The sequence below is a fragment of the Topomyia yanbarensis genome, chromosome 3 (assembly GCF_030247195.1).
Source record: "Topomyia yanbarensis strain Yona2022 chromosome 3, ASM3024719v1, whole genome shotgun sequence".
NCBI lineage: Eukaryota > Metazoa > Arthropoda > Insecta > Diptera > Culicidae > Topomyia > Topomyia yanbarensis.
The window spans coordinates 290,493,168-290,518,599 of NC_080672.1; the positions used below are offsets into that span (position 1 = coordinate 290,493,168).

Here is a 25,432-nt window from a genome sequence, read left to right on the forward strand (position 1 = left end):
AATTGTTGGTGATGCATGATAACTGATTCAAGTGTAAAATCATTTAAATTAAACGTGACAATTTTTTACCGTGCCTAAATACAAAACAACACAATATCATTTCGTCATAGTAGAGTGTGGTAACGCGTTTTGATTTTTTAATTTCGTTTTAATTTTGTTTAAAAATTTGGAACTGGTGGTATACCCCGGTCAAACCATTCGGAATTCTGAATGGAGTCAGTACTCAAATGCAACAACCGATTCTGAAACCGATTGAGTCGGAATCGGTTGGTGCATTTGAGTTGGAATCCATACTGACTCCATTCACAAATCCGATTATTTTTTAAGCGTGCAAGAGAAACTGTTATACTGGTAGATTTTGGGTATTGATGAGCGTTTTCTTCCTGCACTAGCGACTTCGATGATGTTGACGTTTTTGCTTTCACAAAATCGTCTGTATTTTCATATGAAAACTCCCAAGGAGTCTGTCTGTATGTCGATCAGAGGATCTTTTTTTAATCTTGGTAGTGTCAAACTAGAAGAAAACTATTAAAATAACGTGAATCTGGTTTAAAATCAGTGATCCAATGCGTAATGTTTTTATTTGAATGTGCAAAACTATATATTCGTGGGTAAATTTTGAAAAATGGAAAACGCAGGTACAGGCGAGAGATTGTAATTGTTTTGAAGGAAGCAGCAGCGAATCGATAGAAGGGATTGATTATCGTCATTGCAAACGAAAAATGTAGTGTGGAATAGTTAGTTTTTGGTTTGGACAACCTTTCTATACGCATTTTGTTCTGATTGAATTGTGGCATTCGGCGCAAACATGATTTTTTTAGAATCTGGTGTTGGCTAGGTGAAAATCGAAGCAGGTATGGCTGATCGAAGGGTGTCGCAAAATTTTGCGTGATTGACTTGTCTCTTACGTCTACGCTCAAGCTAAAGCATCAACAAGATGGTAACGAAAAATCATTGGTTTATTAGACATCATCAGTATGATAACTACAATCAAGTGAAAAAATAGTCATATTCTATAAAGGTGGATCCAAAAACAAGATTTGATTGAAGTGAACATTTAACAAAAAAAAATGAAAATTATGTGTACGATATGCAACGAGAGGGCGCTCGTGTCAAGGTTGTTGCCAAAACTAAAATATGCGACTGGTGTCATCTAGTGGCATCAGCTACACATAACGGTACATCGCAGAAATCGATGAACATAAAAGGTAAATATAAAATTGCATGTTTCGGACAGCGTCTACCTGTCGTCCAGTGGTTTTATTGACCATCTTTCCTCGATAGATTCTCGAAATCGATAAATCATTACGCGGAATTCAGTTCTAGATTCTAGAAAAATACTTACAAATACAATAAGCAGATTGAAGGCTCGGAGCATGTAGCCAAACGCATGAAATTTAATTGATATTGAGAAAAACTAGTTTAAAGTTTGAATCGATGTGTTTTTGAAGTCATCTTACTTCTAAATTTTGTGTTTTTCACAACACATAGTCTACGACTTCAAGAATGTCGTAAAGTAATATAATTGCAGTAAAACAATATTTTGAGCAATGCTATATTTCTCCTTAGTAGAGAACAACTAGTTATGTAAAAACAATTTTTCTCCATTATTGATCAAATTGCTTAAAACCATCTTTGCGCGTAAAGAATACAAAACCTTTACCGAAGTTTATTATGGAATTTGCGTTTCGGCTACGTATCATCAAAATCCGACACTAACTTAGTGGCAGGACTAAGCTAGCGCCGGATTGACGCTAGTTCCAAAAAACCTTGCCGCTGAGTTCCAGCAATGTTGTAGTTGAAGTTAAGCACGTCTCTTGTGCGATGAAAACTGATGACAAAATATTTCGCAACACTAAGAATCAACATGTTTCATTGGCACCAATTATAAAAAGTATCAATGAGAGTACTTTAATTCTCGGCATTTTGCTTCATTTCTTATGACAAAAAATATTTTCAAGTCATCAGCGAAAAACAGTTTCCCTCCACGCGTTAGAACGAAGACCGCATCATTCACGAACAATGGAAATAGTAACGAACCTAGTGTGTTACCTTGAGGAACTCCGGAGACATTAGAAAAGGATTTAGACACGTCACCAATTTGCACGCTGACCTCGCGGTGTACAAGGTAGGTTCGAAGCCTGTGGCTGAATCTCGTGGTATATCCTGATTTATCAAGTTTTGCTGGCAGTAACTCGTGGTTAACTGTGTCGAAAGCGGCCTTAACATCTGTGTAGACCGTGTCCACCTGGAGTTTCTTGGATATTTTTTCTATGCAAAACGATGCGATGCTAATTAGATTAGTCTCAGCCGATCGACCAGGGAAGAATCCGTGATGACAGCACCTCGTTGATAAGCGCTTCGAATTTTTTTGGCGACTCTCAGCGAAGTGGTTCCCAGGTAGTTCCCGATGTTGCTTTTGTCACCTTTCTTGTGTACCAGAAACATGACTGAACACTTCCAATCATCGGGACACATTGAAAAGGTGCGTCAGTGGGATCGCTAAAACATCGGAACTTTTTTTCAGAACAGCAGTAGGCATAGCACTTGGTTCTGCACCATGAGACGATTTCGTTTTTTTATCTTGCAGAGATAACCTATTGTTCTGAAATCGGCCATGAAGACACTCGGGAAGTAGCTGGCCAATTGCATTTTCTCGCCGTCGTAGTCGTTACATCGCCATTGTAGACCATCCTAGGCGGAAGGCCCGTTTCCTTCCTCTTCGTATTAACAAAAGCCCAGAAACCCTTCGGATTTCGTCGTAAGTTTCGTTGGATGCGATTCATATATCCTTTGTACAGCAATTTATTGGAACTGCGGTACTCATTATTGGTTATTGTAAAAAAGCGCTTGAGAATAGGGCGTCGTCGATTTGTGTACGCACGTAGAACTTTGGCACGGATGCGTTTCTGATTTCGAGGCGTGGCGTTAGACCAGGAAGGCTTCCTGGGAGATTGATATTTTGGTACGGATTTTTGAATACAGTCAAGGAATAATCGGTTATAAAGATCGACCGCAGCATCTACGTCCACTTGATCAAGTGGTACACTCCAGTCGATCAGCAATAGGGAGCGGCGTAGTGCTACTAGATCAGCTTTGCGTAAATTAAGACGATTTACAGCTAAACCTTTTTCATATTGTGATGAACTAATGAAGGTTGTGGATATTTCTAAAGTGGGATGATAGTTATCTAAAGGAACGATCACACTGGAAGCTTCGCTCACAGGGCACTCAGGCAAAGCATTCCCGTTGACGAAGACAAGGTTAAAAAAACGAGATTGATGGTTGGAAATGGTGCTTACTTGATTTAGTCCGTGAAAAGCCATGCAGTCCAGATGTCAGCGGCTGGCTGGATTTGTTGTCCAGAAAAAACCCACATGAGTCTTGGTTGGTTGAAATCCCCAAGGACTAACATCATTTCGATTGCGTCTGCCTGAGAAGAAGCGCGCTCTATAGTCAGGATGGAGCTGCGTAATGGAGCAATCAAGTCGTAAAAGTAATTAATTCAAAGTAATTCTTCATCTGCGTAGTAATCTTCGCCCAAATTGCTTCAATATTTGATGACCTATCCACAACAAATTCAAAACCGAAAAACCCTGTAGAACGCGCGCTTATTCTGCATGTGCTAACATGCTTACAATTTCTAAGTAATCTGAGATAAGACATTGAAGTTACAAACGATTTTGTCTTGCGCACCAATGCAGTGCACAGTGTTTTAAAACGTCGTTTTCGTGCTCAAAATTAATAGCGTCTAAACCGTTAACTTTAGAAATATAGTTTGTTCGGAGAAGTTGTTGCCCTTATGATTGCAATATACTCCTGTAGATGTGCAATCATAAGGGCAACAACTTCTCCGAACAAACTATATTTTTAAGTACGTATTTAGTGATTAATTCACCTATAATATGATATACGAAATTTATTTTCTGAGCTAATTAAGATAGAGACTGTGTCTTCGGCAAATTTGTAGCAAATGTAACTACAAAAGAAATTGCTGAAGGCACCATATATCTAGCTGTAATAGTTTGCAAGTTATGGAACATATTATATGGAAGACCCCTTAAAGTTAGTTTTCTCATTATAACTTTTTTAGACATTCTCCCACCTTCTTGGAATCTTCCAAAAAAGTTATTTGCGGTATCGAAACACATATTTTTGCCGAACATAGTTACTTCCTATCTTTTGAATTTAAAAAGATATTCCAAATTTTGTGATATTTTTGGGGTAACTTTCACCTTAAATAATTCGTTAAGGAGCAAACATCATAACATTCCGGAAGTACTAGCTCTTTACTTTCATATAGTGGCTTGATTGTTAGTCGACACGATTCTCCCCGAGTGTTATGTTCAAACAATTTGCCATCGCAGTAGCATAAAATGAAATATTCAAGCGCACTGCGACAAGCAGCTTCATCTTTTCATTGTACTTTCATGGCCGTATAAATGCAAATAGAATAATTTAATAAATGCAATAAATAAAATTAGTTGAAATAGAATTACTAGAGTAATTATTCATGATTGACGAACGGGTATTGCATTAGGCCAAACTTTATTTTTTAGAGAACTAGTGACTTCTTCAATTTGCTTCTACTGGTGATTAGCAAATTCTTGACGAGTATGTTAAGTCACCAATTTGGACATGACATAGAAATGATAGAAATAGAAATAATCGGGGAGATTCACCAGATATACTGCTACTGTTGTACTGAGGCTGATGAACATGTAATTTAAGCAACCTTTATCTTTAGTTGGGTGAAAACTAATTAGGCATACTTCAGGACCATTTTTGAGCAACGCGGTGTTATATAGAATCGGTGCATTAAGGTGACCAACCAATTATGGACCCCTAAAGGAAGTGAAATCAAAGATAAACTCAAGATTACTAGGTCCCATACAAGCCATTGCAAAATTATGGTTCAACAACCGTGAACCGGCGAACTCAGTAATAGTATGCTCTGATTGACCCCTGGTTAATAGGCGTCGATCGCACCGACAAAATGCCATACACATCAAACAACGTTGCGAAAAATCATTATGTAAACACGTTGGTGAAGTCATTGCAAATAATGTACATTTGTAATGGAACAAAGCGAGTTATTTCGTTGAGATGAACAGGCCTGTTAAGCATGTCCGTTGTGATAGAAAATATGTTGGAAGAAACCTACACTTATATCAATACTAAATTATAAAATCTGCTGGTTAGCTGCAAGTTCGCACATAATTTAAGGTAAAAATTAGTTTGGATGACAATGGTAACAAGAACCATTGTCATGAAAACGAAGCATAAATTGACGCCGTTATATGTTTCGTAATGTGTCATTTGATTTCACAATTCAACTGTCACCATGACAGTGGACCGTTTTTATTGAGGGGTCGCACTTGAATGGTACATGGAAAATCGCTGACCACCCCTGATAAACGTTTAATTATTCAAGTACTTAACGACCTGTTCAGGGTATCATCCAAACAATATGTGGAATCGTTGGACTATATGGGTTAAAGTTTGCGTATAATATTTTTTTATTAGGAAAATTACGTTAACGTCAATAACATTTGCTAGCCTGTTTTTTTAATACAATACATGTACGATTCTGCTCCAAAATTACTGTTCTTGAAAGAAAACTGTCAGTGGATGTTTTATAAATTGACATAAACTCGAAAATGAAATTTCTTTCCAGTATTAATTTTTCACAAACATTACAAACACGTAACATGCACAGTACCAAATCAGACAAACTTATTGAATCAATAAAACATATTACAATTGTATATTTAAATCCAATTTGAAAATGTCCACCGGTTCCTCTTGGCTATCGTTGAAATATGAAACGTTTTCGGTGATATTTTTGAAAACTGGATTCTGTTTTATTTTAAACGATTAGTGATGAACTCATGATATTGAAACTTCGTAGACAACCCAAGGAATGTAATTGTTGCATCAAATCAAACAAATGCAGAGAAACCTGGCAGTGCAGGAGGTAAATACATTAAAAGGGTCCAAAATATATAGAGGTCCAAATTAGGTTGGTTACCCTATTTGCTGTCTTATTTCAGATATTTAAATACTTCTAAGAAAAATCAGTCGAAATGCATGCTGGTTATGTTAGACTGGAGTCTGAATTCTGGCAGAAGCCAACCGGAATTCCAACTGGGCTTAGAGTTATGGCTGAACTGTTCTGCAAGTTGATCGGAAGCACTCGTAATTTGCAGGCGACGGATTCTTGTATTTTACATTCTCAATCCATCCTGCGTCGATTTCGATTACACCCTATTCTCCAAACGAGTGTTAATTTCTAGTGCAACCTATTAATCTAAACAAAATAATCCGTCGCAATGTAAACTTCGAACATTCAAGTTTTTAGATATGGCTTGACTATTTATTTATTTATGACGTTTAAACGAGCAAATTCTTGACGAATTGGATTGTTATTGGAGCATTGAAAAATGTTTCCGGTACTAACGTATTTTTGTGTATTAGCGTATTTTCGACGTATTATCGGCGTATTGAAAAATTCTTCCGGAAGTAGCGTATTCTTAGTGCATTAGTGTATTTTTGACGTATTAAATGTATTAAGGTATATTGAAGCATTTCTCGTATATTTTTTTTCAATTGAGTATTTTTAATTCACTTTAAATGAGGAGTGAACTGCCCCGAGGGGCAGTCCACATCCCATTTAAAGTGAATTGAAAATGCACGAGAAATACTTTAATACACCTTAATACATGGGATGTATTTAATACATTGAAATACACAAAAATGCAGCAAGGATTTTTCAATACGCCGATAATAATCCAATTCGTTGAGTAATACACTATGGAGTCAAGTCATACAAATTTCACATTTACTTCGTGATAAATCAAATTCAAAGTCGGCGGTAAAACATGATGATGAGTTATCTTCTACCATAGACCATGCGGTAGACTTGGGTGGAACGCCCAACTCCTACTCTGCAGAAGGCAAAAAATTCTTCACATTTCCTTTCGATCATGCCCATATGAGCCTGCCTAGTTCTAGTTTTCCGTTCTAAGTTTATAACTGATTCGCTCTAGAATACCTATCCGTCTTTCAATTTCATTGCTTTCGTTTCTCTTAGTCTCAAATTTGCCGAAAATAGCCAACAAAATCGATACAGTAGAACCTTGCGGCAATTAAAACGTAGTAACATATAAACCTATTCTAAGACATTTTCTAAATTTTCCCTTTTAATGAAAAGTTTTAGAAAATATTGTCTTAGAGTAGGTTCCAAAACCTGTGACTAATGTACACATCCATATAAATCAGTTTCGGGCTAAGCACGCATTTGATATTTGAGAAACAATTGTATATGACATCCGCTGAAAGTTTCTCAAGATGTTCTAGTACCAGGAGAAACTGTAAGTACTCCGGAACAACCAAGGAGAAATTGTATTCGCTTCTTTTGTTTGCAAACAGTTTTTGTTCTGTGGAAATATTTGGGGGGGCAATAATTGAGCATTGGAACTAAATAATGAATGTCAATAATTGAACATCCCACTCAAAACCACCCGAAATTCGAACCAGAATTTTTTTATTTGAAATTCTAATTCGGAATATAGGTAGAAATCTTTAAAATTGCATTCAAAACTTTTTTTTTTTTTTTTTTTTTTATTTCGATTATAGAGGTTTTAACCTTAAGGTCATTCGCCTCTTCGGGTTAGAAAAATCTCTTGTGAAAAATTTCGAACCCTATGTGCGGGGTCGGGACTCGAACCCAGGTGCGCTGCGTACAAGGCAATCGATTTACCAACTACGCCACGCCCACCCCCTCATTCAAAACTGTTTCCAATTAATATCATCATTCCGTACATTTAAAAATAGTCCCAGGGTACGTAGAGCTTCTGAACGAGCTAACTCCAACACTTACTAGCATGAGTATGAAATTTTGTTATCAAGAATTTCCAGAAGTTGTGTGACCCTCGGCATGATACTGTACCTTGACGTGGTCCGGGGGCTTTTCCACCAGAGCAGTATTGCAGTGATGATATCACATAGAAATTTGGGATACGATTATTTTATTTTTAGTTAAGCTACATTGTGATCAAATTTAGTACTTAACTTGGCGACCTTTATTACCCACTTATGACACGGTCGAAATAATGTGCAATGTGGGCTTGGGACTAAGTACTTTCTGAAGAAACCTTGGGCTTAGCGACGAGCCCCGACTTGGGACTCTCCAAAATTTGGACTGTACCATGTCAGGGCTCCCGAAGAGGACAATATACCAAACAATCTTTGAGAGCCCTACGCGATAACTCATGCACACCTACGCCCGCGATCTCCAAAGCACGATGGTACCTCGTTGATAAAATGATCGTGATAGCATTCACAAATTTACAAACGCTAACCCACAGGCGCCCGTGTTCGCGCGGTCACGGGTCGATCACGCCCGGAAGTCTGCTCGATGGTCGCACGACTACAGAACCGAAACTATAGTCGCGAAGCTGCATACACGCCATCACACGCGACATAAATAGGCCCACGCGATCGTATATCGCTACCATACAAATGCCATGCTGCGAAAATTAAGTATCAAATTCACGGTCCGCGCGCGATCGTCTAAGAACACACGTGAATATGCGAATGGAAACACGGTCGTAAAATCGAATTTATACATGCGAAGTTACATGCACACTACCACACGCGACATACAAACGCCCACGCGATCGAACACGTTAACGGACAAACGCTGGAGCCCCTCGTGATGATGCACGAAATCGAGACGTCCCTGTGTTTGCACATGTCTGTACTGTACAACAAATATCATTTAGAATCACGACCCGCTGCAATTGATTTCGTCTGCAATTGTAGCGAGTGATTCCGACGGGTAGCTCTTCCGACACCCTAGCTCTACAGCTCCAGTAGAACAACTCTCGAACAAAAATCCACACACTTTTACGCTATTAGTGAGCATCCACGCCAGTTCAGACATGTACGCACCCCTGGACTCGAACGCTAAAACTTACATATTCCACACACAAACCACCACAGTATGGACTCATAATTAGACATATACATACATACAAAATTACATATAATAATTACAGGTTGCCTGTGTTCAAGGCATCATAGTTTCGTCCGTCAGGTCAAGGATGTATGAAACCCGGTAGCTACCACCCTCGGCCCTAGCTGCCCGTAAAGGGACAAAAAAAGGATTTCCAGAAGTTGTATGTACATTATGTTATGCTTTCATGTTGGCGTAAATATTCGCTCTGGCTTGAAGCCAAATTTAAAAACTTGAATGATCGAAATCTGCATTACGACGGATTGATTTTTTAGATGAAGATGATTCGATCGAAAGAAACCTTCGTTTGATTTACTATTGTTATTGAAAAAAACAAAACAAAAGAATCCGTCGTAAAGCCGAATAAAGCTAATATCATCTGAAAACCACGATTTAGTGCAGGGAGGAGATTAGACCTGCAAGTTTCCCAATATCTGAAAAGAATTAGCTAATGCTGGTTCAATAAATGGTCCTAAGGTAAGCCTGATTAATTATCCTGATCAACCAACCATCTTGAAGAAGCCATTAAATTCCTAACAAATAAAGTTTGGCCTAATACAATACCCTTTGGAAAGACATAAAATCCGCCCTAATAACTTCAATTCATTAAATAATGTAATTTTTGTTGCATATATTTCCTTTCCTTCCATCAATATAAACATTTAAACGTCAGAAATCCGTCTTCAATTTAATAATCAACACATCAATACACTAGTTTTATGCAAGTGTATGATTTGATTCACTATTTCATAAGACTTATGAAATAATTCATCAATACACATAATGAATTTCATTTGAATGAAAAATACACAAACACATCTTTAATGCTACTGTATTGCTATACATAAGAATTATGAAATAAATCATTAATAATCATAATACATCTCATTTCGCAAAAAATAACCAAATACGTGCCCCAATACGGTGGTTTGAATCGAAAATACTGAGGTCAATCACCCCTCGGAAGTTCCCCGATAGTGTTTTGTTTGTTTGTCCGTGATATGCATCTCACGCAGAATTTTATTTATGCACCGATAGCACACTTTTCTATCTGCCTCTCGTTTCTTCTGCTGTAAATTTTATGCATTGAACAAATTTGGTCTATAGACTTATCCGGCTGGGTTGGTATTGTGCTGCTTTGACGTTTAAATTGCGAGGACAAAACTTTTACACGGCGAATTAGGAGGCAAACAAACCGCTTCTGGGTCTGAGGGGAGAGCGGTAGCATAAAAATGCGAGATTTCAGTGTGCGTATTTTAAACGTCAGATATCTCAATCCACTCATTGAATGCTTACTAGTAGTATATGCATTAAAATGCATAAAAATCACAACAGAACAATAGAGAGGGGAATAGAAAGTATGCTAAATATGCATATTTTTGTATCTCAATGCACGAATTATTGTCGAATTGTCTCGGAAGGTGTTTATCTAAAATATCGATATTTATGCTTTAAAATATCGATACAGTATCATCCAACTTACACAATACATAATATTTGTATATGACATATAACTATCAAACCAAATACGAATTAGTCATTTAGTCATTAGTTTTTTTCGCGTGCTTTTTTTTTAATTCAATCTCGAGTGCTTTACACCGCCAGTGGATCACTGATGCGAAGCACCTTCCAGCACAACGAAACATTGGTTCTCCGTTTTCATTAATGTTTTTCGAACTTCGAAGATCGTTCGAAAAGGATGGCGCGAATATAGGAGTGCGCGAAAGCGAGAGAGCAACCGAGGAGGAGGAGAACGCACACCACCAAGAAAAAGATGGAAAATTATAATGGCGGCGCTGTCTCGCCGTGTCGATAATTTTCTCAAATTAAACGTATTAAATTCGGTTCGGGACGACAATGTTACGCGTTTCTGAACGGTTAAAGTGGCCACAAACCTCCGGGTAATTAGTGTTTGGTGCGGGCGTGATTTTTAGGGCAAATATTCCGTGAATATAGTGTCGAACAGCAATTGTTGTTTACTCTTGTGAGAAACTTTTTCACTCTTGGTGACTTCGCAGCAGCTCCTCCATTCAGCATCAGCCACAGCAAAAAGCTGGTACAAGATATAATAAAATAAGTAGAAGGGAAAATCAGCAGCAGCGATGATGAATATTGTTAACTTTGAAACTACAACTTTTCCTTTCTGGACATTGCACAATTGGAGGAAAAAGTGAGTGAATTGTGTGTGTATGATTATAGATTAGTTCCTAGCAAAGGTGTTCCACAGCAGAAAAAAAGAATGTGAAAATGCACTAGCAAAATGATCGCGGGAATCGATTGATTGATATCCCACCTTCGCCAAGTTGGATACAGGCGTAATAGCTAGAACCAGTAAACTTATATCTAAGAAACATCCAGTATACTAAAAAGGAATTTACATTCAGAGTCCTTTCATGCAAAAGGAACTCCATGTCGTCACCATAGACCCTACCCCGAGCCATAGGAGACTGCTTAGACTTTCCATTGCCTATCTATGTCTCTGCCTACATCATACAATAAGTACATTATAGCAGTTTCTCATGCGCTGCTCTTCTGGCTGACTGAATCGACCTGCCACTCTTCGCTCGCATCTTTCGTCCCGTTGCACAGTGTAGAGTGCTTTTTACTAGCGTTGCCAGAATGACGGTGACGGTAACTTGTTTGATGCAATAATAACTGTACTTAGTGAATTTTAAAGTAGAAAAAAAATCAAAATTTCTGCTATTGTCTGATTGTGAGTTTTGCAAGCAAAGTTTTTTTTTCCTAAACCAACTTTTAAGTTGGATTCAAGCTCCGTAAAGTACATAACAATAAGAAATACAACTTTGTTTCAAAATAGGCTAATAAATTGCAACCTACAGCAACACGGATTTTGTACCTTGCACATTCGCTAGTAGCTCCCTCAGTGTTGTGTAGCTATAGATGATTCTGTTGGTAGTTGTGTAGGTCTGGTGACGATGACGGTGGCCCGTTACTATACTCCGTGCCTCTCTCCATGCCATTGATCATGGGTAGCAGGCAGCTCCTGCTGTTGCTGTTGCTGCTCATTAACATCACTAATACATTGGAGTGATTGTGTTGTATACTTTACGGTATAGTTTTGGTGTCAGATAAAGACAACGTAGACGGCCCATCTGCTCTAGGAACACGTACATTTTTGCGTTGAAGACGGGCACTAGTTCAAATTATTCGCCCATTAAGTATTGCGCGAATATGAACAAAGTTTGATTCAAATTCTGTTGTCTCCGCGGTCTGGGTGGTGGGGTATGATGTACAGGAAGGTGTTATACGGTGATCGTTCTTTGGTCTATTTGTTTACAAACAAAAAAATTATTAACAACATTGATGTTGAATCCGAGGTGGTTTTAGGACTCATTGATCTTGATGCAATTCGCATTATTTAAATCTGTGCTGATTTGTTATAAATACACTAGCCTTGGATGTTTTGTTGATAGACCGAGACCGATCCTTTAAGAAAAAAATGACGTATTCCTAAATGCCTTTTTTACTTGTGTTCGATTGTTACATATTGCCTTCATGTACTGACTCGCGCTACTGCACCATTGTAGTCAGAGATATCTGCATTTAAAAAAGGGAGTTGTATAAAATTGTTCGGTTTCACAATCAATATATCTCAACAGATCAGGAAGAAAGACGTCCACCGTTTTCGCCGTGGGACACGACTAAAACTTCAGTTATAGCAATCAGTTTATGGGCTATCACTTTTATAACTGCAGTTGTTTTCTTTTGGTCTAGAGGTTGTACAAACTGTCAGATAGATATGGCATAAGGGCAAAAAATATAGGGGTATGCATAAAAGAGATAATTTATTCCAATCTAGTATGAATTAGTGTAATCGGTGTTGCACCGGTGTAGTGCAATGTTGAAAACAAAAATACATATTTGAATGTCATGTAGGAACGGCTTACACCGCGAGGTGTTATTACACAACCGTGTTCGTTCTTTATAGCGTAGTCGATTTTACAATTGCACTACAACACCATCGTTGCACCGACGACACTCGCTCGAATTTGAATTTACACGAAATTTTCCTATCCTAGTGTTGTAATAAGTCTCTCTTTCCTACACTACACGGATGTAGCGCCAATTTAAAAACGAAAACGCTATTAAACTTAGCAACGAATCAACTCTCTTCTCAATTGTCTCAGTGCTGGCTAGCGACTTTTACAGCGTTGGTATAGGCCATCCAGCTAACTGGCATCTCTATCTCTACATATAGAGTTTGACAATAGCCAGCATCATTTTGACAATGTCAAAATTTTTGAAATAACATTCATTGCTAAAATCAAAGCTGCTCTGATTCGGTTATCGAAGAATCGTTTGCGTTGGATAACCAATTGTTTTCATATACAATGTATCATCAATATTGGCTACGGAAGAGTGACTTCTTGCTTCCCTTGTGAGGCCATCCTCCTAATTTTTATCACATTTATGTCATTGTTTTTGCAGCACACTCCAATAGTGTAATACTCACACTTGCTGGATACGTTTCTTCCTGATTCGAGGTCGTTTCGTCTATATCGTAAATATTCTTGTAATATTGACGTTCGAATCGAATTTACACAATGTCTGAGTGATTTTTTTTATTTGATGTATCGTTTAGCTTTCTGTTAGGATACACATTCGATGTAAACTAATCCACACAATTTTCTTTCTCCAATATTTTTCAAGGAACATAAGGATTTGCATATATGTCACGCATGACCCCGCGACGGGCAACGACAGCAGTTTTTATTTCTGCGGATAAATGTAATTCGAGCGATTCACAAACAGGCGAAAACGTAAGTATTCGTGATAGATTTCTCTTTTGCCCTGACATTGGCTGTATACTGTTTCTCAGGAATTTATAGCAATGGCATTATTGTTTTGGCGTTTTGTTGCTACATAATCACGTTGGTTCACTCTATCCCTGTCTTGCCTTCGTTCATTCATGGTTGATCTGGCGAAGTAAAATAAATGATCGTCAGCATCCCTTCGATAGTTCAATGACGACGAATCGAGAAACTGTACGTATACGTGTGTGGTTCATTGAAAAAATAATGGAAGAGACAGCAGTCACAGCATCCATCGTGCGAAACACACATGAGTATGTAGTTTAGCATTCATCACGCACGTCTTTCGAACTTGTATTGAGCGTAGTGCACTGTAGGTGTGTGTTTTTCGGATAGCACCATTGATCAGCTCTGCTGCTTCTATTGCTGCTACTGATTGAAGTGAATAATGTTCGAAGAAAGGGCGAGACCCTGAGGATGATGAAAAATGAGTACGAAAGGAGAAGAAAACACCTTGATGACAATGAAGGAGGTGCAGTGTTTAATTGTGAAGAAAAAAGTTTTTCGTTTCCTAATCGTTTTCTCTCTTCTCGCAATGAAGTTTACATGCTCGCGCAAGGTTGAAGCTGGAGGAGGTTAGTTGGAGCGGTTGAGTTAAGTGATAAAACGAGATGGACGAAAAAGTGATAGAGAAATCTGCATATGGGAGAATATTGTTATACTGTCGTGCATTGTACATATCAGTACAGTCTGATGAGAAGAAAATCAGGGAAACACAAAAAGCAATATAAATGAAAGCATGAATATGTTGGTGAAGTGCTGTTGTTTGTAAGTAGTTGTGTGCTGTACAAAACATGACACCGAAGTGTTAGGCGTTATGTCGTCATGTTCAATTGTGATTTGTTTATTTGAACTAATGTGTGCGATCGCCGCGAATTGGAATTGAAGGATGTGTTTTCTTGGATTTAATTGATTATTGATGTGATAAGCTGCCACGATGAATTGTAACCTAGTGTTGAAATTTGAATCGTTGCGTTCCTATTAAGCCAATACTTCAATGGTGGAGTGTTCGAATGAAAGCGTGCGATACAGTTATGAAGTCCTTTAAGCTCTAGAAGAAATACATTTGCTACAGGTGTGAGAAAATATTAATGGGTGATATGATGTTATTCACCGGTCAAATCCTCAAATATGCTTGTAGAATATTGGGAACTTATTTTCACGTACACTACTTGAGGTTTGTTATTTCCCAGTTATCATTTTTAAATGTTCCGTCAGACTAAACAAACACTGGACCAATATGATTTGCTGGAGAATATTTTCGCCTTGCATTTCCAGGATTTTATCCTCCATTTGTAAACTGTACCTAATTACTGTTAGATTAAATATTTAAGTTGAAAATCAAAACAAGAAGCATTTGTGCATAGTGATATCCGAAATTTCATGATAAGTAGCTTGCGGACAGATATTAGGGCACACGCAACTCTTATCTTGAAACAGACATATTGGCATGCTGTATTCGTTTCAAAGCAGTTGGCAGTATTTTTGTAATCAGCATAGATTTGTAGCACTAGCCCTGCAATTGCCCTATTCATTACTAGTGCGCTGTGAAGTCTATCAAAACAGATCAATTTCTGCAACGGAATGCAGTTACAATACCAAGGGTTTGTTTTGCTTCAAGTACACTGTAAAATAATACGAAAATGAAATTAATTTTGGTTAAACCGTTGGACTGCGCGATTTACCAGGATTACGTTTGTCTAAATCATCCCATTGAATCGTCGACGACTAACGGTCGAAATTACTTCGACGGATCGAAAATGAATGTCGATTAAATGTCTCGGAACCAGATATTGTTTGTATACAAAACATGTCGCTAGACTGAAATCCATTAACTGAATAATTCCAGGCCAAATGCGAAAAATATGTTTTATTCGAACCATATTTTTTTTCAAATATTGGTAGGTAGATGTCGTAGCACGGATAGACTCCACCGTTTTTTTTATTTGATATATATGACACGACTGCGTTAGGACTACACAGATACAAAAATGTAAACTTGTAGTTTGTCCTAAATATAATAACTGGTACTCACTACATAGTTAAAAGATGTTTTGATAATTTAGCTATTGCTCTAGCAACCAAGAATTGATCCACTTGGTTTCATATGAGGTGACTTAAAACAGTAATCCTCAAGTCACGCTGTTTCTCCGTGCCGAGGATTGAATGGCTGACATCAGGACTATAATATGTCAGTCGCGCACGGGCCGTGGGTCTTACCCTTACTGTGTTAAGGAAACTCTGACACAGTGGACGTTTGTTTCTTCACCAATCGTGAGATTTAAACGATGGTCATGTCCCTAATATCCATTTCGGGGTCGCGATAGGCGATTATAAGCCAACCTGTTTGTTATCTAGCTGCTGCACAACAAATGCTGGTGATGAAATTTGAGGTGTTGTGATCAAGTATGGTTAGAGTAGCACAAATTAGTCTTCATCATAAACGCACAGCAACTATGAATCTATCCCGCCTTGTACAGGAAGCTTCTTTAGTCTTGGTTCAGGAACCGTATTGCCACAATGAATACTTATATGTTGGAAAACTACTCAACCCCGTCTTCGTGGCTTTCAACAAAAATGGCATAGCAAATCCACGTGAATGGCTCGTGCATGTGTACATGCGAATAGTACTATTGACGCATGTCTTATATCCGACCTCACAACTCGCGATATTTGTGCTGTCGCAATCAACATGACTGTTGATAACATAACCAAGAAACACGTCTATTGTTCGACATATTTGACATATAACGAACCTTCGGATGATTTCAAAAGGGTTGTATCACACTGTGGCAGCAATAGGGGTCCCTCATGATCGGCGGTAATGCAAATACCCACCACATAATTTGGGGCAGCTCAGATATCACTTTGAGATGCACCGAATTGACGGAATACTTAAGCAGTACAAATCTGCACATAATTAATGTAGGAAATCGACCAACATTTGCACGAGATGGCAGAGAAGAGGTGTTAGATGCACTTCTCTGTTCTGACAGTATTACGCATGAGTTGGCAAACTGGCTCGTACCAAATGAGCTCGAATCGTCGTTATCTGATCATATGTACATTGTCTTTGATCGTTTAAACGTTTCGCTAGATATCGTCACATATCAGGAATATATATTAAATGGTCTTGGCGACTAGGTTTCAGGGGTATCTTCCGACAATTGACTTAACGTGACTTGGATGAGATCATGGATAAAGCAAACTCACTCACAGTAGCAGCATACCAAGAGGCTTACCCGCTTCGAGTTATGCGTGATTCTAGAGGAACACCTTAGTGGAATACCGAACTTGTTCGACTCAAAATGTTTTATAGAAAAGCCTGGAATCGCAGACGCAAAGACGGGTTGGAAGCCTTTAAGTTAGCTCGCAAAGTATACAGAAATGCTCTTCGATCATATGAACGAAGTGGTTGGAAAAGCCTCTGCACAAAAGTCTCAAGTCTCAACGAGACTAGCAGATTAAATAAATTACTTTCGAAATCGAAAAACTTTCATGTCAATTTCATTAGAACTGCTAATAGTTAATATTCGTCTGACGAAGATGTAATACTCAACTGTTTTTGTCACACACTCTTCAGACTGTACGGATCCATCGCTGACGACTGCCCCTGAGTTTTTTTCAGGTAGTTCTGGTTCTTGCTCGTAGAATTGTGACAACCGAATCGATCGCTCAAAGAAACATTCCAGTTCTGCTATAAAAAGGACATAAACTCTTCAAGCATATTTTGAAAAAGGGTCTTACTTGTAATTTCGCAACAGGACACATTCCTTTAGCGTGGCGGGAAATACTGTAGAATTCATTCCTAAAGGTGACCGCCTCACTCATGAGGAGGCAAAGAGCTTTAGACCGATCAGTCGGTCCTCCTTCCTTCTCAAATCAGTGGAACGTTTAATCGACCACTACATTCGGAATGTTAGCTTGGGTGAGCACCCGCTGCATGCAATGCAACATGCATACCAGCAGAGGAAGCCTACTACCATCCTGTTACACAATGTTGTCTACAACGTTGCACAAGTTTTTTCACAAAAGAAATCAAATTTAGGAGTTTTTCTCGAGATTGAAGGACAATGTGTCTTTCGAATCCATTTTGCAAGCAGTACGAAGTCACTGGATACACGCAATGTTTAGCAACCGACATCTGTTAAGACAAGTAGAGAAACTGAGTGTCTGCAGATGTCCTCAAAGTGGTGTGCTGTCACCACTTCTATGGAACCTTGTCGCCGATGGCTTGTTGATGAAACTTAATGAGCTTGGGTTTCCGACCATATGGTTACATGTGTTGTTAAACAATGGTGTCTTCATGCGGGAATCCAAATAAAAAAAATATCAATGGTGCTTTTCACGCAACGACGAATTACAACAGGAGCTCGTCCGTTGCAGTTTGACTCTGAAATTATTGTCAAGTTAAGTATGTTGGGGTAACTCTTGCCTCAAAACTTAATTGGACAGCCTACATTAATCTAAAAATCAAGAAAACTTGCATGGTCTTCGGCCAATGTATATGGGCTTTCGGGAAGTCTTGGGGACTCAAACCCAAGTACATTCAGTTTCAGGATCTACACAACAATCGTTAGACCAATACCGGCATACCTTTTCGGTGGCAGAAGGGAGAAGTCATGACAATCCAATCAAAATTAAACCATCTTCAAAGATCTTTACTTGCGATAAATATACACTTGCTCCCAGTGACCTTACACTCACATGTAGTTTTCCTTTTAAAACTTTCAATGTTAGGATTTCTCCTAGCGATGAACGGCTGTCTGGCTGGATGGAGCGACAACTGGAGAAATATGTAGTTTGTGATACTGACGGTTCTTTGTTGGAGGTCCGAGCCGGTGCTGGAGTCTATTGTCGTGAAGTGAGATTGAACCAGTCTTATTCGCTTGGTAGATACTGTACCGTATTCCAAGCAGGAATCTTTGCGCTTCTGTTTGGCGTACAAGCGACAGTTCAACAGGGAATTTGCGGTAAAATAATCTATTTTTGCTGTGACAGTCTGGCTGCCCTGAAAGCACTTAGTTCGACAGATTCGAGATCGAAATTAGTAATCGCATGTCGAACGCAAGTCGAAGAATTTTACATTTCAAATGCTATCTACGTTCTATAGGTATCCGCTCATTTCGTATCTAGATTTTTGGTTCTCCATATATAGATGAATCTACGTACAGAGAGCTGAAACAAGGATTTGCTATTGTTCCCAACCCAGTGTGGTAAAGAGTTATAGTTTAAGCCGCAATTGAATGACAATATCTCTTCGGGGGTGTTGTCATTCTATTATCTCAATATCCGCTCGTGGCGTTGATATATTCACCTACTGTTTAAATAAAATTTCTAAATCCATTCCATTCTAATTCCGGGGGTGCTGAATGCTCTGTCTTAATTGTTCTGTGACGTTATTTTCCTTACCCCCACCTTTACCACTTCTCCAATCATTCCCATCAGGGAAATGATGAAAAATCAGATCACAGGAAGACACAAATCTCTTATCAACATGGGGAACGTGCGATTTGAGCCAATCGCTACTGATTCCTGATTCCACTGAATCACTGACATAGTAATGCAGGATCGGCTTCATATGGGAGGGTTGTCCCTGATACTTCTCTACAAACGCTTGTGTTCGCGCGATCTTGAATCTGTTGCGTCCGAAATTCCCTATCCTTGGCTATAGTACCATAGATCCAATGCCTTCAGATGGACCAATTTATGCAAACACGTTAACATACAAATGCTTAAGTCTTTCGCGATCATCCACGTAACGATTTCGCAAACGTCGTAACATCCCGGTGGGGGGAAGCCCATTTGGCATAAAGTAATTTAACATAACGTCGTTTGGCATAAAGTCATTTGGCATAAAGCCACTTGGCATAACCATAGCGCGATTCAAGTGGTCATTTGGCATAAAGCCATTTGGCATAAAGGTCATTTAATCGATTAAAACAAAATTGAAGATAGATTGCCATTTGGCATAAGGGCCACTTCGCATAATGCTCATTTGGCATAATGGCCATTTGGCATAAAGCCATTTGGCATAATAGACATTAAACCTAATTTCTCAGTTCTATTTGATTAACATGTAACCGAAATAATAGGATACAAAATTGGTAATTTTCTGGTATGCAGTTTCCCGAATTACCATTGCACGATATGGACTACAGTCGTGATTCACTGGTTGGTCAATTTTTGACTGGACCACTTTTTATTTGGAGCTCCGATAGTTGGATCTGAATGACAAAATCTCATGTCAAATTCATTTTGCCAATCAAACTGACAATAATTAGAGATTTGACTAGATGCATTTTCGGTCCAACTAGCGAATCAAATTCGTTAGTTGGACGACTGTCCACAAATTGCCTGAATTTTCCGGAAATACAATAAAACTACAGTCAACACTGAATTTGTCCTAAAAGACCTGCTAGGCAGCCAACTGCGCTTTAGCTTTCCACTTTCTATTGAACATGAAAATTTGCTTGAATTTTATTCATTTTAAAAGCAACTATGAATTTCTAAGAGTTTACATTATTCCGAATATTGTCAATTCTTCGAATGCTTTTGATTTCGATAATAACTTAAAGCGTCTGAGATTTTGCCTTCTTTTACATATATGTAGTAAATTGCTTTTAACTTTTAATTTTATTGGTTTGAACTTTTTTCTTCTTGTGAATATGAACTAGTCGAGATTTTTCCCACATTTCAATTTCGGAAAGCAAGATACTATATATCTCGAATTAGATTTCATATTGTATAAGGAGTAGTTAGGTTAAAAAATTGTAGCAATCCAAATATTCGTAAATTAAATGGTTAATACAATGGTTCTTCTTCGCTCGTTCCCTCTAATTGATTTGACATGAGATCTGTAGTTTTAAAATAGCCTATCATGAGCAAATTACAATTACAGATTTTTTGTTGCATGACATTTCACAATTTTTTTAACTTTCATGCAAGATTGTTCTAAATGCAAATATTCTCAATGCGCAAATTCCATACTTACTTTAGTTTTCTATGTAATCAATCTGACATAAAAATATTCTTCTCACTGAAGTTTATTCCTTCTTTCAAACATGAGCAGTTCTTGGAATCATACTTATTTCAGTGAATCAAAACGCCATAAGCATTTGAACGGGTACTTTCATACTTTATGCCACATGGCTCTTATGCCAAACGGCCGTTATGCCAAACGACTTTTATGCCAAAAGACCATTATGCCAAACGACCGCAATAGCATTCAATATCCTGTACATTTTATGCCAAATGGCTATTATGCCAAATGACCTATCATTTTTTTCTTATGCCAAACGGGCATTATGCCAAACGACTTTATGCCAAACGACGTTATGCCAAATGACTTTATGCCAAACAGGTTAGCCCCATTCCGGTGATAATGTGAACGTCTCAGCAGTTATATATTTTCAAAGACGGTCCTAAGCGTGAAACTCCCGCGCTCGAGCGATCATCAATCGATCACTTCCGGAAGTCGCTATCCTCGGTACCAGAAGTCGGTCCATACCTACAATTGGACCAATTTAAAGAATGAAAGCTCTCATATCACGTTCCATGGCGACATGACGGGAAACTCTAGTGATATGGCGTACACAGAAAACTAAATATCAGAATGACGGTCCGCGTGACCATTCAAGAACACACATATATGAACGGCCACACGGTTACAAAATCGAATTTGTACATGCAAAATCGCGTACAGGTTGAGCACAAGCGACAAACACGTTAACATACGAACGTTTAAGTCCTTCGCGATCATCCACGCACATCCACGTCCGCGATCGCGCAAACGTTTTAGTAGCTCGGTAATAAGGTGAACGCTTTAGTACTTACGAAGTTAAAAACGCGGTCTCAAACGCGAGTCCACAAACGCCCGTGTTCGCGCGAAAATGGATCGGTCATGTCCGGAAACCAGGAGTACTTGCTCCAAATTTGAAGCAAATCGGACAAGTCTAGCTACCGGACCAACGTGCCCGAAGTTTGTATGAAAGTTTTCGACAGTTTACATGGAGAAAACCCACTAGCGCGCATTTTCGCCGCTAGGTGGCACTGTATGCATCGCATCATCACTGTAAGTGAAAACAAGGAAGATTATTTAATTATCTACAACTTTGTCGAAGACTGCTAGTCAATCCGGCTTTGTAAAAAGAAGTTATTAAACTTTTAACGAAGTGATGTCTGAGTCAGTTTTGCATGGGGCCTAGCAGTGCATGGTTGTGTATCGGTACTCGATTCCCACCAACTATTATTTTTTGTGAGCTAATGGTTAGATTTAGCTGAATAGTATGTTCAGAAGATCCCATACAAACTTCGAGCACGTTGGTCCGGTAGCTAGACTTGTCCGATTTGCTTCAAATTTGGTTCAAGTACTCCTGGTGGGACTAGGAACCGACTCAGGGGTGGGCCGATAGGGGTCATTTTTTTCTTGTCACTCTAAGGTCCATACATTCAGTAAGACCAATAAAAAATAACGTTCATATTCACTAGACAACACGGGCGACATGAACGGGCACTCTAGTCATATGGAAGAGTTCACAGCATCTGAACCGTACACTAAAAATTGAGTACCAGATTCACGGTCCGCGCGATCCAAGCACACACGCAAATATGTGAAAGGCACACGATTATAAAATAGAATTTATACGCGCGAAGTCCCACACACGTTAGCACACGCAACATATAAACCCACACGCGATCGAACACACTAACGTTCAAACGCTCGAACCTTCGCGATAATACACGCGATCGCGAAGTCCCTGCGCCCGCACATATCTGAATCGTGCAATGAATATCACATTCAGCCGATTTTCTAGCTCTACAGCTTCAGTAGAACAATTCTCGATGAAAAAATATGCAAGCAAACTTATTGCAGTAAGGGATAATTTAAAAAAAAATACAGTTGTTTCATATTGATACTCTTCATCGTAGCAAAAGTGTAATTGCGCTGAAATTATATAAGTTTCTTAGGAATAAGCAAAACACGCATGGTTATAAAGTCTGTTAACCCGAATTACGTGATTTCTATCAATATTATTCACTAAAGAAAATATTGATGCACGATCCAAAACAAACGCCAAAGCAATTTATATGAATATTACTTGATCAATTATCGATTTCTAATTTGTTTTCGTTTCTCTTTCAGGTTATCATATTCAATACTTACCTTAACGTAATAACCAATATTAAATAAAACATTAATCATAAACAAAGTTTACATTAACGTACATCAAACCACTGTAACATAAACCAGCAATCATAGTAGCGGTTTTTCGACACATAACGGCTTAATTGATTGCGCGTCACTAAAGTTTTTAGTCTATCGGATAAACCAAGTTTAAAAATCTTCCATATCGGACATTGACTGTCCGGTATCCGCTCTGCACAGAGTGGTATACGACGGCAACGAAAATCGGTCTGGCAAAGTATGTCGCAGAAAGGACAGAAGCGATCGAATCGTGCCGATAATGATGGACCACCACCGAACAAGAAACGCAAGGGCCGCCCAGCGGTGTCGTCAGTGGAGGACGACAACTCGCTTACGTCCAACACCGGTGGTCCGACGACGCCAACTAAGAACTGGCAACCAAGGGCGGTCATCGACCTTAAGATGTCCAGCATCTATAACCGTACTGCACCGGAAGCACCGGCTGAACTGTTTAGGTAATTTAGACTTTTTAAAATAAATGCAGATATTGCTCATAAACCAAAATCAGAGCCTTTTTTCCTTACTGTTATCTTTGACATAAAATTGTTCCATTTAAAACCCTTTCATCTATGTAAACAGGAAGGATCTAATCAGTGCTATGAAGCTACCCGACTCCGAACCACTCGCAGCTGATGAATACTGGGTTATTAATGACCAGTGGAAACAGGATTGGGAGCGTGGCGTACAAGTTCCGGTGAATCCTGACTCCTTACCGGAACCATCTGTATCATTTTTACAAGAAAATCATTACAAAAAGAGACAGGATTTTAAGCTGTTAGTATACCTAAATCATATTACCTATATGGGAGTCTAACTTTTCTTCGTATTCCAGACCCAAAAACAAATATATTCGGATTACAAAAGATGAATCATTCTCACACGATCAGCACTACTTATCGAACACGCCAGCCATTTCTGAACAAGTGTGTTACTACGATCTCGATCGATGTGACGAGGCGTGGTTGAAGATTTTCAACGGAGAAAGGAATCTAGCCGGACTGGTGCCAGTGACAGACGAGCAGTTTGAGAGGGTTGTTGAAGAACTAGAAGTATGTATTGCTGATTGTTCACAGGATTTCGATCTTAACCATTATCCTTACTGGAATATTCCATAGGTTCGATGTTGGGATAAAATCCAGGCAATCATGAAGAGCGAAGAAGGTCTTGGCATTGAGTACGACGAAAATGTGATTTGCGATGTTTGTCGGTCGCCGGACTCTGAGGAAGCGAATGAGATGGTGTTCTGTGATAATTGCAATATTTGTGTGCACCAAGCTTGCTACGGGATTACTAACATACCGTCTGGTAAGTTGAAAAGTTGTGGGAACAGATAGTGTTTTGACGGTTCTATAACATGCACTCGAATTTCATTCGCCCAAAAGTCATTTGCCCGAATGTCGTTCGCCAGAAAGCTATTTACCCGAGGGACCATTTACCGGAATGTCACTAATCAGAATAGACGATTTATATGAACGCCATAAGCCAATATGGACCACTTGTCCGAATGTCACTAACCCGAATACACCGCATTCACTCAAACATAATATAAAATCAAATCAAACGGAAGGCAACCCTATGTTTATAAGACCATTTACTATTGTTACAATTCTTCCCACAAACGGAATACAACATAATAATACTAGTGTCCAACCAGCCAGCATGCTTTTTTAGCCATTCTGTCCCAGTTTTCGTTGCTATGGTCAGTTCATAAAATGTGGGATAGTGAATCGATTTTTCGGGGCTTTACAAACCAAATTTTTCAAATCGAACCGTGTTGCTCATATCAGTGCCGTTAAAAATCAAACATCACCAAGCGCCTATCTTCATCATGTTCTACATCAACGGGGATCAGAAAACTATTAGCAACAGCAACCACCGCCAGTTAAATCTTATTTTGATCACCAGAAAACAGTTTTGGGCATATCTTCGTCATAATCATTGATCCATTGCGCATCATTTTCGTCACCGACTCTAGGTATTGATTGGGATTGCTATGATTTTCCGGTTGCTGTCAGCTGAGAGAAAAAATCCACACCACCGGCTCCGTTGTGCCAGAAACACAAGAGTTTATTCCTTCTTTCAAACATGAGCAGTTCATTGAATTTGTATATCAAATAGCCAACGCAAGTAAACTGGCGATCCATTAGTAATTCCTTCTTTCAAACATCAGCAGATCTTTGAATCTGTATACCAAATAGCTCTAGCAAGTAAACTGGTAATCCATTCGTTTGCGTGGTTTACTTAAAAATAAGGAAATGATTCTTTTTCCTATAAGAGCATTTCTTGAAATCTGTATAACAAATAGTTCTTGCAAGTTAACTTGTTATCCACTCGTTTGCCCGGTTTACTCACACTTAGGAGTTGATTCCTTTT

The 25,432-nt window shown here is 38.8% G+C and overlaps 1 protein-coding gene across 2 annotated transcripts in view; it reads left to right on the plus strand.

Annotated features, from left to right (window-relative positions):
- The first annotated feature begins 436 nt into the window (after nt 1-436).
- Nucleotides 437-25,432, plus strand: part of LOC131693318 (uncharacterized) — a 40,900-nt gene continuing 15,904 nt past the window's right edge. Inside the window, exons 1-6 of one of the 2 annotated variants that reach the window (XM_058981039.1) lie at nt 437-1,208; nt 13,691-13,800; nt 22,997-23,514; nt 23,639-23,833; nt 23,892-24,108; nt 24,175-24,364. In XM_058981039.1, coding sequence (XP_058837022.1) covers nt 23,279-23,514; nt 23,639-23,833; nt 23,892-24,108; nt 24,175-24,364 — 838 coding nt within the window. In that variant the 5' untranslated portion in view covers nt 437-1,208; nt 13,691-13,800; nt 22,997-23,278. Of the gene's footprint in view, nt 1,209-10,792; nt 11,190-13,690; nt 13,801-22,996; nt 23,515-23,638; nt 23,834-23,891; nt 24,109-24,174; nt 24,365-25,432 lie in introns of those variants that run through there. The other variant, XM_058981038.1, reaches the window with a different exon arrangement.